This window comes from Amaranthus tricolor, chromosome 17 (genome assembly GCF_026212465.1).
Source record: "Amaranthus tricolor cultivar Red isolate AtriRed21 chromosome 17, ASM2621246v1, whole genome shotgun sequence".
Lineage (NCBI taxonomy): Eukaryota > Viridiplantae > Streptophyta > Magnoliopsida > Caryophyllales > Amaranthaceae > Amaranthus > Amaranthus tricolor.
In genome coordinates this window covers 4,619,326-4,638,177 of record NC_080063.1, presented here as the reverse complement: position 1 = coordinate 4,638,177, position 18,852 = coordinate 4,619,326, and the positions used below count along the sequence as shown (strand labels likewise).

Sequence of the window (18,852 nt, the reverse complement as noted above, 5' to 3'; positions counted from 1 at the left end):
AATGCAATACCAATGAATTAACATCATTTTTTGTTAAATTTGAATGTAAAACCTTCCAATTCAAAACAGAAGTCAATTGAAATTCTCACTACTGGCGCCCTTACGCATTCAACTGGCGCCATTGTTAGGCTTGACTTCCCCAAACACAACATATTTCTTCAAAAAATTTGAGCTTGGGAAAGACTGAGGCATGAGAGGCTGCGAAACACGGACACGGCTGGCAACTAACGTGTCGCGTGTCCGACACGTGTCGGACACGGACACGCAACGGACACGCGAAAATCCGTGTCCGACACGCCAAATGAAGTGTCCAATTTTTTAATATTTTTTCGGACACGTGGACACGGCAAGGACACGCAACGGACACGGCAAGGACACGCAACGGACACGGCAAGGGACACGTGTCTTATTTAAAAAAAAAATTGAAAAAGCTGAAAATAAAGAAATAAACTCCTCACTTACTCAAAGCCCAAAGGTCACGCATTGTACTGGTCCACTGGAAATCTGGAATTCCATTTCCCTCCCTCTCAAATCTCAATTCCCTCTCTTGCTCTCATCTCACATTCTCACTCCTCTAACCCTAAAAATTCTACGGCTGCTCCTCCACCACGCCACCGCCACCGACGGCTTCACTGATTGGTGTTGTGGTCTGCTCCTCAAACACTCGACGGCTGCTGTGGTGCTTCACTGAGTGCTGTGGGTCTGCGAAACACGGACACGGCTGGGTTGTTCGAATAATCCCTAAAAATCGATATTTTTGATTTTGTTTCAGGTATTTTCACTCTTTATCCTAAATCCTAATATTAATCTTGTTCTAATCTTTAAACTTAGTGTTAATCTTAAATTTTTAATCTTGTTGAGTTGTTGTTTTAACATTTATTTTTAAATCTTGATTGTGGGTTCTTTTTGATTGTGGTTTGCTGCACTGTAAATGTATTCAAGAAATTAAGAGTTCAATTAAGAAATTATTGGATTGTAAATTAAGAAAATGTATTGTATTGGTCTATTGGATTTAGGACTGTGATGGAATTTGTAAATTAAGAAAACGTATTGTATTGGTCTATTGGATTTAGGACTGTGAATGTTATGTGAGTTTTATATTTTTAAAGTGTTTATTTACAAATATCAAATGAAAGATTGTAAAATTATCTTTAATTTGATATATTTATTATATTACCATTTTCGTGTCCCCGTGTCCGCCATTTTTAAGTTGGCGTTTTCTCGTACCCGTGTCGTGTCCGTGTCCGTGTCCGTATCCGTTTTAGTGCAACCTAGATGAGAGGAGTGTTGTTAGCAATACTGATGTCTCAACAGTAACAACATCGGAAAGCAGGGCGGGTGAGCTTGGAAAACTGCATCAGTTGCGTGTTCTAACTCTTGGTTCGAATGAATTTAGTGGGAAAATCCCATCTGAACTAGGAAATTTGAGCTTGTTGATTAACCTTGACATGAGCGATAATCACTTGAAAGGAGACATTCCGAAAAGCATTGGCAAATTGAACTCTCTTCAGAATCTTGATTTATCGGCTAACAATTTTTCGGGTTCAACCCTAATGTTGATATTTTCCAGGAGATTCACAATCTAAACCATCACAACCTCAACCCTCACAAGTCACAACCTCAATCCTCACAACCTCAACCCTCACAATGTTAACTACTTGGTTAAAAAATTGGTATTTGACGCAAATAAAAAAAGTAAATGGTATATGGTGAATTATTAATTTACCATAAACGGCACACTGACGGCAGTTGTCATTAATGGTATTCTGTTCTAACGGACGAAAACTCAATAGTATATGGTGAATTAGAACATGTAAGGTATATGGTGAATTTCGAAGAAACTCAGTGGTATATCATAAAATATCCGTTTTTTTTGATAATTTGACTTATAGTTTTCAAATTTTCTAGATTGAAAGGCGTATTTTGCCGGTACCCACCATGCTTATCTGTACTTGTCATCACACGTGTCTCCCATGGCGTCGCTTTTCTGCCACCATTCCACCATTGTCTTTCTAAGTCTTCTCACCGCTTTCATTTCTGCAACTGTCAGTTAAGCTTCCCGGTATCCTCTCACCGCATAGGTTATCTCGCTTTCTCTATTCCTCTACTTTCATTCCTTTATTTTCTGCATTCATCTTTCATTTACCGCTCTGCTCTTCTCAATCCCTGTTACTATTCAGCAAGTTTTTTCTATTTTCAATTGTATTATGGATTCTGTTTTTTTTTTTTTTTTTTTTAATTATTTTTTTATTTTTTGAAATCTCATGGATTCTGTATTTTGAGCTCTGAAAAATCAATGAATTTTAATGAATTGACGAGTCTTTGAGAGATTGGAAGGTTTCAATTCGGTCCTCCGAAACTGCATTTTCATATACAACAGCTATATCCTAAAATTAAGTGGCTTTACCTAGGCAGGACTTGGGAGGATCAAAAGTACCAACCTTACCCTCTTATTATAACCAATAGGTTGTTTCCAATTGCCTTCTTAGTGAATGATCCTATCCAACCTTATTATAACCAAGATGTTGTTTCCGATTTGGGAGGGCTGGTTAGGGTTCAAGCTGCTCAGATTTGGATCACTTTAGCTATTGTTATTAGTTTAATACTTCATAGATTATGTTTTTGTTATGCATTATTACAAAGACTATTTACATAATCCATCTTATTCAATTGCATGAAGATGGTGAGTGATAGCTGTATTTTTATCATCATGATTTGTTGTGGAGATAATATTTTGACTTCTGCATCATAGATTTCTGGCTGTTATGAAAGTATCTGATAGGGACTGATATCAAATGGTGGTAATGATCAATGAAACTGTATTCTAGTGTGAATTTTCATGATGAGTTCATTGTGTCAAAGGAACCAACTGAACTAAAAGCTTAAGCCGATGGTTGAGGCATCAAAATATGTTTTATATTTTAGCATGTCCCTTCATACGAGGCCCTTTGGGCTAGAAGTGTGGATGCAACACATGTGTGCTAAATATTCAGGTTTATATATTCAGGTTTATACTAACACATTGTAATGAAGCTTCAATTTTTCGAACTTATGTTTTTCTCAACAATTTTTCTATTGTCATCTTTCCTAGTAGTAATAGTAATGATTGGGATGAAATTTTGAAGACCTTTTTTTTTTTAGTAAGACAGATTGATCATAACCTTGTCAGTTGTCACATAGTGTTCCTAAGTTAATAGTTCATTACCATTTTCACTATTAATATTGCTAACTAGTTTGTTCATTCTATTTGTCCATAATTTCTCTGAGCTTATCGTTTATTCTTTTTTTGACAAGTGACCTTAACATTCGACGTAAAATCCATTCCAATGCATTATGAGAGACGTGGTATTAGGCGGTAATGGAAATTTGTAAACAAAAAAATTTTTTTGTGATCAAAGTTTCATTACCATGAACTTTTGATGAAATTTTACACTATAAATCACTCCCATTATCACTATTTAGTACCACTAACCAAACGAGTCATAAAGGTTTTCTTTTAGAAAATCACTTAACTTTGAGGATGAATTGATTGCACTATTTCAAAATCAATGTGTATCGAAATTCGGATGGTGATAAGTTGATTGGCATGATTTTGGGATTTTATTAGCTATGTGATTTATTATGGGTTTGTTTCAAGAAACTTTTTCATTTGAATTCTTATAATATTCCAAGAGCTGACTTCAAGCTATTTGAGTATTCCCCATTATAATAAATTATGTGCGCTTCTTATTTACCCCTTCAGGTTGCTAATGCGGTTTGCTACCAAGTATCAATCGGAAGCAACCTTTGTTTTGACCCCCAAATATGGCGTAGATGGGAGTCTGTTAATGGCATTGTGGTATTAGATTAAACATTAATTTCTGTGTTTTCTTCAATATCATTATCCTTTGCCCTCTAAATTGTAATAGCAAAGTTTTGACCTTTATGTTTGTCCGACAAACTCTAGACAGGAATTGAAGAACTCCTTTATGTTGTATAAGTTCTTTTTAAGGTTACGGTATAGTATATGATCTATTTGTTTTCCTTTGGTGTTGGTGATCTGTAAGTGTGGTAGGAAAGCAAAGCCATATCAGTGCCTTGTTCATTCCTGTTATTGAAGGCTTTTCTAATCCAAATCAAGTTAAATGTCTATTTTTCAGCAATTGTTATTCTCTTTTAATCCTTTCTCCATTCTCACCTTTTACCTCTGAATTTTATTGGAAGCTCCTGACATGTAATACGGAGACTCTGGACCTTCTGGTGAAGTTGGTTGGTTCAATTTACATGCAACTGCTTACGTTAATTTTCCACGCTGAAGGTCATGTTCTTACTTGCTATGAGGAGCCTTTGGTTCGCGATTGTTACTTGGATGCAGCTTTTTGGAGCTGTAGTTAGCTGGCACACAAATATGTGTTGGTGTTTTATTCTGTGGACAGTGAGCATCACAACTTTCCCCATAAGAGCTTGGTGTGCACTCCGAAGGGAAAAAATGGTAGACCTTCTTTAGGTTTCTCTCTGTTTCTAATCTTCTTGTTCATTGATCCCCAGTATTTAAATGTCTGTTAGTAGCAAGTAGGTGCCCAACTATATTCCTTATCTTCATACGTGCCAAATGTTTTTTAATTTGTTGAAATTTTGGCTATTTCACACAGTTCATAAAAATAAACTCTTTCTTATAATGAGTTCAAGGATCCAATGGAACTCGTACTCGGTAATATTGCAACATTGTATGTTACGAACTAATTTTTTCTTGAAGGGGAATAAAACCTTTAAAGTTTAAAGTGACAACCGATATGGTGAAGTTTGGTATGTTGGGTGTTCTTACTTATTCTATGGGTACTAAGAATAATTTTCTATAAAAATTTAGGGTCAAGGTGACAAAGTTTGTGTTAGTGCCAATAGTAGAGATGCTGTTCTTTTTAACATTTGATCAAAAAGCTTGAAGAAGTGTACTGTTTACAGTTGGTAATAAAAATTCTTATATTGTCCATATGAGGTTGGTGATGAGATCAGTATCTACTATATATACCTTCTACACTAGACATGATGCAAGTTTTCACGAAAGAATGAGCATCTATATGAATTTGTTAACAATAAGCTTGTTGCGGGACTTTTTCCCGCGATAAAGATATTTGAGGTTATTTCCATTGTAGAACTAGAAAGCAAGTGAAATAGTGATTTAAAGAATCTTCTAATTATAAGAGTGAGGATGCACGACCATCTCAGTTTGCCACAAAGTCCATTGCTACTAGTACTGCTCTAATAAGCCTTGAAGTCTGAGTGTGTCTTTGCCTCTTGGGGTTATCATAGTGGTGATATGAGTACTATGAACCATTTAGTAATAGTAAAGAATCTCTACAATATGAAAAAAAATTGTTAATAGTAAAGAGCCTGTACATTTAGAAAAACAATTCAGATATGATTGAAAACCCTTCTCTTTTTCTACTGAATTCCAGTCCTTGAAATTACCGATGGCTACTCTATCACCTTAAGGTCTTGCATAGAAACTGAAGCAATATGCAAGTTGAGAATATGAGCAGGGTATAAATAAGAATAGTGGAAGAGTTTGTGTTAGAATATGCTTCTTGATGACTTGATGTACTGATTGATGGTCCCAACGTCTGACAGTCACAATGTCTATACTCGTTGATATGCTCTCTGATTCTAGGTAGAAGATATCTGTAGCTTTTAAGAAATTCTGCTACTTGGGTTTTGTAAATTTTTAGGCCTGATCTTTTGGCTTTGTCTTAACCCTTTTCCTTTTTTCACTTTGTGGGGATATGAAAGGCACTTGTATCTTGATAGGCTGTTTGGAAAACTGATTATCCCTTTGTGCAGATGGAGAGGGTCCTCCAGCAGCTGCAAGTTGATCTAGAGAACCTCTCTTGGGATTATGACAAGCTAGCAGCACATCTGAAGTTGGCCATCGAGGAACATCATCTCATGGAGTCAATGTTGGCTGAATTAGAAACAGAGCATGACAAAGCTATCAATAAAATTGAATTCCTCGAGGAAAAGGTGAGATTTTCTTTTATTTACAAGCTTCATTTCTGTCCTAGCGTCCCTTTCCATTGAAATAATACTTGTTTCTAATAGAAATCAAAAAATTGCTGATATTACTCAGAGCCTTCAACTTTTATGTGCTGTTTTGACATTTTGACATAGTTTTTTCCATCTCCTCTTGATCATCTACGGGCTTTTAAATCTTTACTAATGGATCCTTTTAATGAACTCAGACTTTCAATTCTTTTACGGCTTTCATCTTTTTTTTTTTTTTGCAAATGAAGCACTCCTTTTTATATCTTCCACTTTATCACACTCTAAACGACCGTTGATCATGGTTTTGTCAGCCTTTTGGGACTTACTTATAGAAATAGCAGAGTTCTTTCTCATATCTTTGTTTGTGTTTTTGTCATTGCCATCAACCACATTAACGGTTCAAATATTTGGATTTTTGTTCCCATTTATGGCCTACTCGTCGATATTGTCACTAGTAAATCCCATTTTATCATTGAGGTTATGTAATTGTGATTTTTGTTCCCGTATGATATTGGTGTTGGAGTCGTACTGGTATATTATATTGAGAAGCCATAGAATACCCTTGTAAGATGTAGAGATTTTTGTATCTTATGGCCTTTAAGAGTGTTCACGAGCTCCTTTGGATACTTTAAGTACTCTCCACCTAGAGCCGAAATCTTGCACACTTTGAAGTCTAGAGTGCCCAAAGAGATGATTTTTTGTTTTAATTCTGGAACATGATGGACATTAGTTAAAATCTTGATTTATCATCATGTGTCTTGATCCAAACAGAGCCAATACCATGGACTTTGCAAAGAGAACTGTTGCCCATAGAGTCGAACTTATTCTTTAACGATAGACAATCGATAAAGTGGTCTTTTGAAAGAAAATATGGTGCTCGCAGCCAGAATCAAGCACCCAATTAAGAAATTTACTTCTCCTAGGAGAAGTAGCAAAAAGTACGTCATCCGACTTGATTTCTCCATAATCGGTCTCCGCAGTTTCCTTAGTTTTTTTTCTCATTTTCTTCTCTTTTGAGTTTCTTCCTTAATTAAAAGCAGAAACATAGTGCCCATGCTTCTTGCAATATCATTGTCTGTCTTGTAGTCAATCTATGACTTAACCTTCACGGAGTCAAACTAATAATGCAAATTCCAACAAATAATGATGCCAATGTGTTTGGAATTTCCCAGGTTTGATGTGTTTGGTTGTTTACTAGATATAGTTGATTGTATTCAGTAAATTTTAGGGATTGTATTCAGTAAATTTTAGGGTATTGTATAAAAAGGAACTATAGCTAGGCAGGTGGAGTCTGTTGGGAAACGAGGATTGTGCAGTAGTTTGTAATATACAGGATAAGAAATGTTGGTTGCTACCTTTCCGGAAATTTAGGCTATACTCTTTCTTAGAACATGGAGAACATGGCAAAAAGACAAGAGAAGTCAAAGCTGTTGCCAAGTTAGGAGAAAGGAGGCAGGGGAGAGGAAATCAGAGGGGCAATAAGGAGGGGAATAAGGAAATCCTTTGAAAATTAGTGGTCATTTTTTTTCTAATGAGTTTCACATCTCTCCAAACAGGTAATGGTTTGACATTGACTTACTGTTACATGTATAAATGGATAGGAAGAATTTGAATGCTTCAACCTTTTGTATAATGTACTAGATTGTGTCTCAACTTCATAGTATCATGATGCTTTGACATATGATATTACCTGATTATATCAGGACAAAGGGAGTATTTTACTTGTAGATGGGGCTGCTAGAGAACTGGCGTTCTTTTTCCTATTTAGAAAATTACAGTCAATAAGGTGAAAAATGTTGTCCCATTCATAATTATCGCCCCAAATCGAGTGTAGTTCATGAGTCTTAAGTGTTATCGTACAGGTAGAGCACCTGAAAAATGAGAATTTAAGTCTGAAGGAAATTGAGACCAAAGGAATCTGGGATACAACACACAGGACCAAAACTGAAGACAGGCAAACGACAAGTATTGGCAAAAATAATGGCCATGATGAATCCAGCAAAAGTGGAGACGACAACTTGCTAGATGACCTTTTGTTGCAAAAAAGATCTTGGTCCAGCAACAAACATCGGAGATCCGCAACAAATCCTGCTGGACTCTTGGACCCACTAACACCACTCATTTTCTCAGGTGACATTAATACCGATGCGGCCCTTGATCACCGAAGGGAGGCTGCATTATCCCAGACTCTTTTTAGTGCACTGTTATCTCTTTTGGTCGGAGCGACTATCTGGGAAGCTAAAGACCCTTGCATGCCCCTCGTAATGGCTCTCTTTGCAGTAGTTGGCTTGTCCTTACGAAGTGTTGTGCAATTCTTCTCGACCATTAAGAACAGACCGGCTTCTGATGCTGTTGCACTTTTAAGCTGTAACTGGTTCATTCTCGGAACACTTTCTGTTCCTGCATTTCCGAAGGTTGCCCGTATGTTGGCTCCGGTTGTTGCCACCTTTCTACAAGGGACTCTTGGTCTAGAGTCCTTGTAGTAGGGCACGGTGGTGGGTTCTATAGGAGCCAATTCATATGATATATAAATTCATGGATTGTCTCTTTTATAGGGAAGTCTATAATTAAGGTCCATTAACGTGGGGTTTTCGTGTGTCTCGCTTTTTACAAGTGGTTTCTATAGAAGTTGTCTTGAGTTGTAAATATATTTTCTTTTTGGTTTTCGCCTTTTTCTTGTACACTCGTAACTTTGGTTTTGCATAGTGCAATCGGTTCCTACCAAAGCTGGATACTTTTTTATAGTGCTATTCCATAAATATTGTTATCTACTTTTATAAGTATATATTGAAATAACTTATATTATATTTTATCCGATTTATTTGACTTCTTATGTAATTTAATGTGTTATTTTGATTATTTATATATTGAATTATACACATCTAAAAAGTATAAAAAGTTAATATTATGAAAATATGCAATTAAATAATTCAAATAAGATTCCATTTAATTATATTTTTTTCTTACACATTAGCTGCAATATATAAAATAAATTTAAACGATAAATAATGTCAATAACGGTAAAGTAGCAAGCATTTTAGAACGGAAGAAGTATGAACATTTATGTGAAGTTGTAGACAGTATTTACATGTAGGATTAATTGAAAACAATTTTTTCATTTTCGCGGATCGTGATAGTATAATTTGTAACTATAATAAGAGATCAAAATTATTGTTTGGTTTAAATCAATTTAGTTATGGTCTTTAAACTCAATGTGTCTCGTTTATAGAAATTATGATAAGAGTTTGGGTAGAGATGGAAAAAGACAAACTATATCAATGAAGGATGATGCAGTTAAAGAGTTTCTCGGCTCGTGAAAGAACTATGAAGCAAAGCAAAATAAGACAAGGTCAATATTAATGTCTTTGAAAAAGAGCAACTTTGTGAGAGATCGTCTTACGGTAAGACCACTCATACAAAAGTAGTCCAATAAGCTTAATTTCAATTTTTTTTTATAAAAATTACAATACACGATAACTAAAATCATCAACTTAGGGTTGTAATTGATTTATCAAATTATCTGGTACTCAAATAGGGTGTTTGGCAAATAACTAATAGCTGATAAATGATTACAGTGGCTGATTTGACCGGCTGATTTTGAAACCGCTACTATGAGCAGCTTATGATAAAACAGGTTATTCATAACGATAAGTTGTTTCAACCAACTAATTACCAAACATTAACATTGACTGGTTTGAACATTCAACCTTTTAATTGAATAAAATATAAGTTATTTTATCAAACAGACCCATAAGTTAAGATAAGAATTCAAAAAAGAACGAAAATTTCATGTGGTGATTCTGAATTTTTGGCTATTTCACTAATATTTTTTTAAATTCGCGTAATGACCTTAACCTTCCAACTTTCTATATGGTTAACAAAATGTTAAGTTTTTGGTTAAATTAAGTATTTCTATCGACTGAATTTTGAATATCGACATATATAATGAATTAGGGAGATCACAGCATATTTTTTTTTAAAAAGAAATGTATAGACACAAAGTGTAAAAACTCGGATATAATTCAAGAAATAGACCGCACACCCAAACATAACAAGTTCACACGACTTTTTGACTTATGATAGGAATTATGGTGGGCCAAATTCCAAACAGCACATTCCAGTAAATACTCCTATTTTTCTTACTCTCCTACTCCTACTAAACCCTAATAACTAAACCACCGTCAACTACGGGCGGGTTTTCACAACTGACTTACGTTTATCACGGTAACACAAATATCTGCATACGTGTTCAAATCGTACTCGTCTGTCTCCCTTATAAATAACCCCCTCACCCTCATACCTATTTCTCTCTCCGCAAAAATCTTGTAGTTAGATTAGATTAGCTGAAATTAGGCATAGCCTCAGAACAGCCACGACAACACCAAAGTTAGTAAAGTCCACAAATATCTAGAGAGAGAAACTACTTTTTTAGGGTTCTAGAGAGATTAAGTATGGCGATTTGGGGATAAGAGGGAGAAGAGATCGAGTTTGTTACGCTAGTCTCTGATTCGCTTGGTGCAGGTCGGGAACTGGTAATCGTTATGTATTCCTCCGCCATGGCAGATTTTTTGACGGTTCTTTGAGATTTCTATCTCCTCTGCTCAGCCGCTGGATTTCCAGATCCCGCCTTGCATCAATTGAATCCGAGCCTACCGTGAAAGTATACATCGGATGAAGTTTTTTTGATAGGTTTACTGCTCCTATTTTAAAAGATTTAATTATTTTTTTGATTTGATTGGAAAGCTTTACGCTTTTTTTTTTTTATTGAATCTGAATATTTTGGTATGATCTTTGCGTAGTGTCTTGTTTGATGATTGTGCTGTTTAGCCGATTTGAATGCGTGAATTGGGTGATCTTTAGATTTAAAATTCGACGCTTTAAATATTGTGTTTGAATTTAATGAAAAGGTATTTGAATTGATTTGTTTCAATATGTGTTTTTCATTTTTATTTTAATATATGACTTGGTTAGCTTTTTCGCTGAATGGGTATAAGATTCGTATTGGTATTGTTATTGTACCCAAGTCTGTCATTCGTTTGTTATATTTGGTTTTAATAGGATTACAATTGCAGTATGTTTGGATTGAGGAAATTGGAGGGGAAGGAAAGCTTTTATTGGATACTAATTTTTTAAGGAGAGGGATTTAAAGGGTTTAACTCCAATAATTTGTTTAATAGCCAAATATCTCCAAGTAAAAAGATTTGTGACAAAAATTATTCCCTCTGCTGCTTCCCTTACTTTCCCTCCAAAGCCCCTTATTTCCAAAGCTGTATCCAAATACAGTGTTGGTGTTCTATGTATTATAATCTTCCTCAGTCAAAAGATACAACTATATCAGTTAGGAGTCTCCTCCATTGAACGGTTACCATTTTTTCTTTATGATTTGGATTCACTTTGTTAGTTTTTCCTAACCAAAATTTAATCTTTTCTAGGCGATGTGCTTTTAAGGTTTTACAATGGTCGGAATATGTAATTTTTTGGTGCATTCATGACCTGCTGGTAGTTTATATGTTTGACCTAGTTTTTGATTGTGCATTCATGAATAATTTGATAATTTATTAGTTGTTGGATAATGAAGATTGAAAATTCATAAGATCCATACCTAGAGTTGCATGCTGTTTTTGGCTCGTCCCTCGCAGTTATCCTTAGTTGGTAGTATCCTTTTCACAGATCTAGCTTTGAGAACACCTTTGCTTGCTGCAACCGATCAAATAAGTCTGCGATAAGCGAGTTGTATACTTGTTCGTGATGGTTAGCTTGTTCAAGTCTCGATAGTCAACGCACATTCGTGGACAAATACACCTTAGGGAGGCATGATGTAACTAGCGTTCAGCTGGTCCTTTAATTGCACTTTGAGCTCCTCTAGCTCAATAAGGCACATACCGTATGAGGCTTTGGCTATAGGTTTTGCTCCTTCTATATGCTCAATCTCGTTATCGATCTCCCTTCTAGGAGGGAACTCCTTTGGCAGTTCGTCGGGCATAACGTCTTGGAACTCCTGCTAGACACCCTCGATCAAAGGTGGAATTAATACTTTGTTTTCTGGCTCCTCTTCAAACACCATGGCGGCGAAGTTTTTTACTTGATTGGGGCTGAGCTCCCTTTCCCTTTTAAACTTGACCAAGCAAGGCCTGTCCTCCAGCATAATCACCATGGTGTCTTTGCCGAGAACTAGTGGTGGCTTCACTTGGTCTAGAAACTCCATTTCGAACTCCAACTCGTAGTTGTTCATTGGTGCGATAGTAAAGTTGGTCTTACTTCGACTATGTCCCAATAGAGAGCGGAACATTCCTGGCTTCCCCTACCAGGTTCATGACATCCTTGAAACGAAACTTGCTTGGTCCCCAGCTTATCCGAAGTGCACGAGCGACCTTTTTGCTCAGGTAGCTTGTGTCGACCCCATTGTCGAGCTGACCCCACCTCGCCCAGTCTTTGAATTTGGCCTCCATATACAAGCGTCCCTTTCGTTTCTCGGGTCTAGTATGGACAGCATCCAAGCGCTGTAGACATGCCACTAGCTTCTTCTCCTCTTGGCTCAGCTCTTGGGCCAAGGCGGCCAGCTTTGTGCCAGTTCGCAGTTGCGTGCTGACCCTTCGCACAAGAAAAAACCATCTGAAATCTTTGACTTGTCCCCCTTGGATTTTTTCCTAGGAGAAGTCTCGACCTCGGTTGTTGTCCGTTTTTGTCCGAAGATGGCTTCCTGTCCTTGTCTTTGGAGCCTTCTATCTTCTGGTACTCGATAAGGGACTCGGCCACCCGTAATGCCGTCTTGATGTCTTGTACGTCCCGTCGTTGAAGCTCCAGTTTTCCCATCAGTTCAATCCATCAATAAAAGAGAAGAGAGCCTCTTTAGGGGACAGGTCTAGGATTTCCAACTTGAGATCAAAAAATTTCCGCACATGCTCCCGGATCTATTCTTCCTTGTGGTGCAAGCGACATAGTTTAGCCTGGGCTTCGTCCTCTACGTGACGCGGGCGGGAGTTGCTTCCTAAACTCTTCCTTGAACTCTTCTCATGTGGTGATACTTGGGCCCTCGTCCCTAATAGGTGTGGACATCGCTTCTACCATGATAAAGAACTATCTAATAAATAAAGAAAGGCTTGGTAGATCTTTACCGAGTCGTCTTCCAAGCTAATTGCCCCAAAGTGGCGCTCCATGGCGTAGTGGAAGTTTTCAATGTCCTTCGGTTTACGGCTACTATTGTATGTTCAAGTTTTAGTTGCTCCAATCCGGGACCCCACTTGGCTCATTGGCATTAAGTCGTGTCCTAATCCTTTTTACTTTTGCCTTTACTGTGTCAAGCTTGTTCTTCAAACTTTTGACGATCCCTTGGAGAGTGGTGATAAGAGAAGCATTGTCTTGGCAAGCTTTGTTGTCCAGTCCACCACTTCGTTGAGGGCCCCAAGCATTTCCTTCCATGCCTGTTGTAGAGTCCCTATTAATTCCTCCATGAATTGCTCCATGCAAACTGTGAATATATCCTTCACGGTGTCGGTGTGCTCTTCCCAACGTTCTTGGTGCTCCGTAATCTGCAATAACCTCTTTTCTATTTCAACTACTAAATCGCTAGAGACCAACTTATCTCTCCCCTTTCACTTCTTAGGGACCTTGTCGCCCACGACAGTCCCTTGGGCAGTGACCTTCTCCTTATGCCCCTACACTACTGACTCGCCAGCCGTTTGTATCGCTTGAATGACTCGACATTTTAAAGTGTAATGTTAAATGAAGCTTTGACACCACGTGTCATGGGCTCACTTATTTACTTGGTGAAAACCGTTTGACACTAGTGTCAATGACTTACAATTTCACTTGCTTAGCCTTGAAAATGTGCCCAAGTATGCAGAGCTCTAAAGGCTCTAGCTTAAAGATGCTAAAGAGTATGCTTAAAGAAGAGTATTTTTGTGGAAAATCTATGTATTGTGTAAATTCTTTGTACACAACTTGAGTGAGTTGCAAATGAGGGAGCTTGTGGTATTTATGGTGATGACCAAGCCCTTCAAGAATCTAGAAGTTCTGCATGTTAATCTACATGATTGTCTCCAGTGAATTGTAAGACAACCCCTACCCTAGCTTTTCTACATGCTTCTGCATAACTCCACAAGTATGTACAATTCTCCACACTAATCTAGTTGATACAAGAAAGTTCTAGAAGCTTCTTGATGCCTCTAGAGTGCCCTAGGCGACGCGGACTGATACGACAACATCTCGGGCCGTGTCACTTGTAACTCGAGAAATACCATTAAAGTGTTAATATATTTGGTCTGTACTACTTTTGAATTTATCCGAAGGTCTTGAAATGCTTGTTAAGTCACGTACTACTACATATTCCAATCATGTTGCGGAATGCAGAAACTAGTTGTCCTTGAGGGGCTAATAATAGTAATAAGGAATAAGGATAGTCATTGGTCAATATCATGATGATAGTGCGCAGGGGCGGAGCAAAGATCTTGGATACCTCATTTATTTTTGCGATATCTTTCAAAATGGGACCCTTCAAGATAAACTTTTTTCCAATTCAAGAAAAATAATTTAAGACAAAATGTATTGTAATGGAGAAAGGAGGAAATCGGAAATGGGGAACGGGAGGGACTATCGGAAAATTGGGAAATTGAAATCAAAAAATAGGTGAAATGGGGAGTAAATTAAGAGAGTTAAAAGGATTTCAAACCTGTCACCTTTGTGTTTATGATGCAAATGCATCAAGGAACCAGGACTTTGCAAATAGTTCACAAGTACAAGACAGTGTTCCTAACTTGTCACCTACGCTAATGGTGCATGAAGAGCAGAACTGGGTCAAGGATGCTTGCCAAGGACTAAACATGACCTCAAGATACTATGTTGGGAACAAGGAAACCAAGACTACAACAAGGAACAACAGCACACACTTGGAAATGGGAACAGACAACAGATCCCAGATCAAAGCATTTTCTGTCGACCAGCAGACCTTGTTGAGTCTTGTGGGCGCAGACCCGTATCACCCAGACCCTGATCAAGGTTGGAATGTCACCTTTGCACATGGGCCAAACCATCTAGGTCCCAGGATCTCGCTGATAGACCACGTGGCATCCTAGAGGCTGAGTGAAAGGAGGGCTGTCTGACAGATTCTCCAGATCAAAATGTACTTAAGTATTTTGTCTTCTGTTTCTGTTTTTAAAGCGCCTTGTATTTAGCACGTGTTCTTTAATTAAACGTGTGTTTAGTTTTAGCCGTTAAGGTAGTTGAGTGCTCTATATAAGGAGAGCCTTCCCCCATGTAATAAACGTTCAAGCATTCAGTTTCATTTGATTCAATACATAGAGGTATTTCAGAAAGTTGTTTCTGTTTTCCTTTTTCGAAGTTGACGGTGACTTCATCAAAGGTATACAGAGTATACTTTGATCTTTGTGGGTTCAAGGATTGTGGAACAATCATTGGCACTGCAAGGAAAACCGTGTGTGCATAGTCTGAAAGACATTGTACGTTTATCATTGTTAGAAGGGCGTTGAAATAGCCACTGACCAACATCATCAGAAAACCAAGAAAGGATTTCTTGGCTCTGTTCTTGTGTGTGAAGGGATCTTTTCATTGTCATTTTGTAGTTTTGTGTGTGTAATCAATAAAGGCTTCCGCTACACATTTACCCTTGCATAACAAAGGCCATAATCCGCCCTTTGTTACGCATCAGTTTAAAAGTCCGTTACTTTACCGACTTAGTCAACTAACTTATTTTATTATTTTTTTTCCAAAATTTAAGTGATGATCAACTGACCCTACACTAGTTCTGCCCTTGCTTAAGGCCCCTTTTTTCTGGGGCCCTAGGCGGTCGGCTACCCGGAATGGGCTTAGAACCGGCTTAATAGTGCGAGTTAGTATAATTTTTTTATGAATTTACAAACGATGTTGAATATTTGTCAAGTGAGTTAGTCAGATGTTTGAATTTATATGATTTGGAATTGCATGATCATTCTGAGTTCTTACCTAAATTAAATTGTAGTAATGAGTAATAAGCATAGCCACCGGTCAACATCATTGTCATAGCGTGTTAGTGATGAATTTTGTATGATTTTATGGAACGGTGTTGAATTTTTACTATAGTATGAGTTAGCATAAGTTATGCATAAATATATAAACGATGTTGAATTGTCTCCTTTGATTTTCTTCCATTGGTCAGTGTTGAATTTTTGTTCAAGCGTGAGCATAGATTATGTATGAATTTATAGATTGTGGTGAATTGTCTCCTTTGATTTTCTTTCATTGGGGTAATGGAAGGGATTGTTTGTTTTACTCTGGTAGTGTGCTTTGAGTTTCAGTTCATGTTTGAATTGATACTGCTTTTTATATAGTTCACGGTGCTGATGCTAATACTGTTCTTGATGTTTGCAACTTATCCAAGCCTTGTTCAAGATTATAATGATTTGTTGATTGTGTGCATGATTTTATTGTCTAAATCAACTATTCTTGGCAGTTATAGATTATTGGTAATTTTTTTCTTGCATTCATAGACCGGAAATGTATAAGCTGCTTCAAGCAGGCTGACAAAGTCAGTTGCAATTTGCAACACAAGAGAAAGATGAGATTCTTTCTTTGGCTGTGCCTCTGTGTTGTTTGGGGTGTTAGTCTGTGTTACTGAGTTGTTGTCCCTCCGAGTTTCTTATGTGACCATTAAATCGTATTGGGAAGTGTTTGCAGCTCCAGGTCAATTACAGAAGTTATCCTTGAGCAGATTTGGCCCTGAAAAGTTTGCTCTTATTTTCAGCTGGAGTCTGGAGGTGAGTTCATACAATATCCTGAACTTGGTATGCTCTCTACCTTATGCTCTTATTGGAAAATTCAACGATTTAATATATTGTTCGTAATCTATGTCCATAAGCTTCGACCACGTTTTTGTCCTTGCAACGTATGTTACTTATGAGTTGTGACAGCTCTTAAATAATCTTTGTTTTAGCCCGAACTCATCCCACCATGGCTACCAATCAGATTTGGCCCCGCTATGCCGTTGTTTTCATGGTCAGCTAGAGCCGAAGGTGAATCAGTACTGGATGGTGCATAATTTCAACATGAGCATGAAGCTAATCATAGATTGCTGACCCATGTGATCATGTTTCCTCTAGCTAATATTTTTCTTTTCCCTATAGTAATTCCGTCTAAATAGATTAGGGAAAAACTTCCTTACATACTTCAGTTCCTGTTTCTTGTGATACCTAAGGCCTAAATATTATCGACATATTGTTTCTAAGCTTCAATTTAATGTGGATGTGGCTGAGATTAGTTAACAGAGACGATTATGAAGCTTTTCTGTGGATGACTCGACACAAAATTGTTTTTGTTCCGGGGATAAACTTTTAGAAATTATTCCGTCATAGGATACAAATTATAGTCGAATGAAAAAGATAGAACCAAACACATAACACGAAAACTTTTCTTCGCACATTACCTTCAGAAAGATAGAAAAATAGATTTTATACAAATTCAATCAAGCGAAATGACTTGTTCTCAAGCCCCTTCCATCAAAGAGGTTTGGGCAACTTGTTACAAAATTGGATTGTGTTATCTCCGAGATATATTTTGAAATCAGGGATAGAACCATACTTATTGCAGTCTTTTTTCCTTTATTTAGGTTTTATCCCATTGGGTTTTTTCTAACAAGGTTTTTAATGAGACATATTGTATTTGTATGTATATTGCAATAATATTTCACCCTTTTTTACAGTTGAGTTTTTTTAAAGTGCTTTCAAAAGGGAGTGTTAAAAATAGTGTAAAAAGCAATAATTGCTTTCGTACCAATGTAAATGCATTTGGTGAATTGTCAGTAGAATTTTGCTTATAAATATACGAGGTAATAAATACAATCGAGTAAAAACTTTATCTCTAATGGTTTAGTCATTCTACTTTCTCTTTATTCTCTTTAAATTTTAACATGGATAATAATTTTGAAGAGAAAATAAAAAAAAGGAAGACGAATGCGGGAAGGGAAAGGAAGAGACGAGAAATATAAAGGAAATATCTCTTGTTTAGGAGGAAAGGAAGGAAAAAGAATAGAGATGAGAGTTCTTCCTCAAAATTTTTTCAACTTTGGAGGGATTGATATCTTAATAAAAATTATTCATCTAATCTCTTCAAATCCCTCCCCTCTAAATTCCTTCCCTTCTATTTGGTTGTCCCTCCCCTCCAAATCCCTTCTCTCCTATTTTGTTAACCAAATAAGAATTCTTCATTCTTTTTAATCTCTTCCCTTTCTTTCTGTCCATTTTCTTTCATCCAGACACATCCATGAGCCGTCAGTGAATTTTGCTCCTTTTGGAGAGGAAGATCATTGGTTAAATTCTTCCGGGCAATTTTGGCATCATGAGAGTTTCCCTTTGTGAATAATTTTCCACAATCTAACTTTCCCTTAATACATTGTTTGAAAAATTCTGATAGGTCAAGCTTTGTATGAAAGAATTTGCTTGTGAACTTTGACAAACTAATATGTTTATTGTATTACCATAGTGAAATGATTTTCTTAATCCGAAATATCAGCTGCATCACTAAATTGCAACTGCAAAACCGCTATATAGGCCGTGATTACCATAGAACCATTCGCATTGACAGTAAAAAGATCTGATTTTGCTACAACGAAGTAACCAAGACCACATCTGAGATTTTGCACTATGATTCGAATTTTGATCTATGCCAATCTCTTAAATTTTACTACTTAACTGAGTTTATTATCTTATTATCTGATAATGTTAATCAGATCTCGTCTCCTATTCTACAGCAGCTTGCTCAGCTGATAGAAATGAACGAAGCTTTTAGAGAATAGGGATGGCACATTGTTGATGGGTGCGAGAACTGTTCTTTAGGTGTGTCGCGATC

At 37.0% G+C, this 18,852-nt stretch overlaps 2 protein-coding genes across 6 annotated transcripts; both read left to right on the top strand.

Moving 5' to 3' along the window:
* Positions 1-1,023: 1,023 nt before the first annotated feature.
* LOC130804539 (leucine-rich repeat receptor protein kinase EMS1-like) lies at positions 1,024-2,789 on the top strand. The gene is made up of 5 exons (XM_057669007.1): positions 1,024-1,032; positions 1,266-1,542; positions 1,794-1,818; positions 1,909-2,202; positions 2,753-2,789. The coding sequence occupies exons 1-5, from the start codon at positions 1,024-1,026 to the stop codon at positions 2,787-2,789; spliced, it is 642 nt and encodes a 213-aa protein (XP_057524990.1).
* On the top strand, positions 1,925-8,830 carry LOC130804222 (uncharacterized). Of its 5 annotated transcripts, none has more exons than XM_057668595.1 (5): positions 1,943-2,081; positions 3,743-3,838; positions 4,298-4,471; positions 5,818-5,997; positions 7,881-8,830. In XM_057668595.1, the coding sequence occupies exons 3-5, from the start codon at positions 4,301-4,303 to the stop codon at positions 8,499-8,501; spliced, it is 972 nt and encodes a 323-aa protein (XP_057524578.1). In that variant the 5' UTR covers positions 1,943-2,081; positions 3,743-3,838; positions 4,298-4,300; the 3' UTR covers positions 8,502-8,830. The 5 variants fall into 5 exon arrangements, with proteins under 5 accessions (XP_057524575.1, XP_057524577.1, XP_057524578.1 ...); XM_057668593.1 differs by having other exon boundaries at positions 4,204-4,471; XM_057668592.1 differs by lacking the exon at positions 3,743-3,838 and having other exon boundaries at positions 1,925-2,081; positions 4,204-4,471.
* Positions 8,831-18,852: the final 10,022 nt, after the last annotated feature.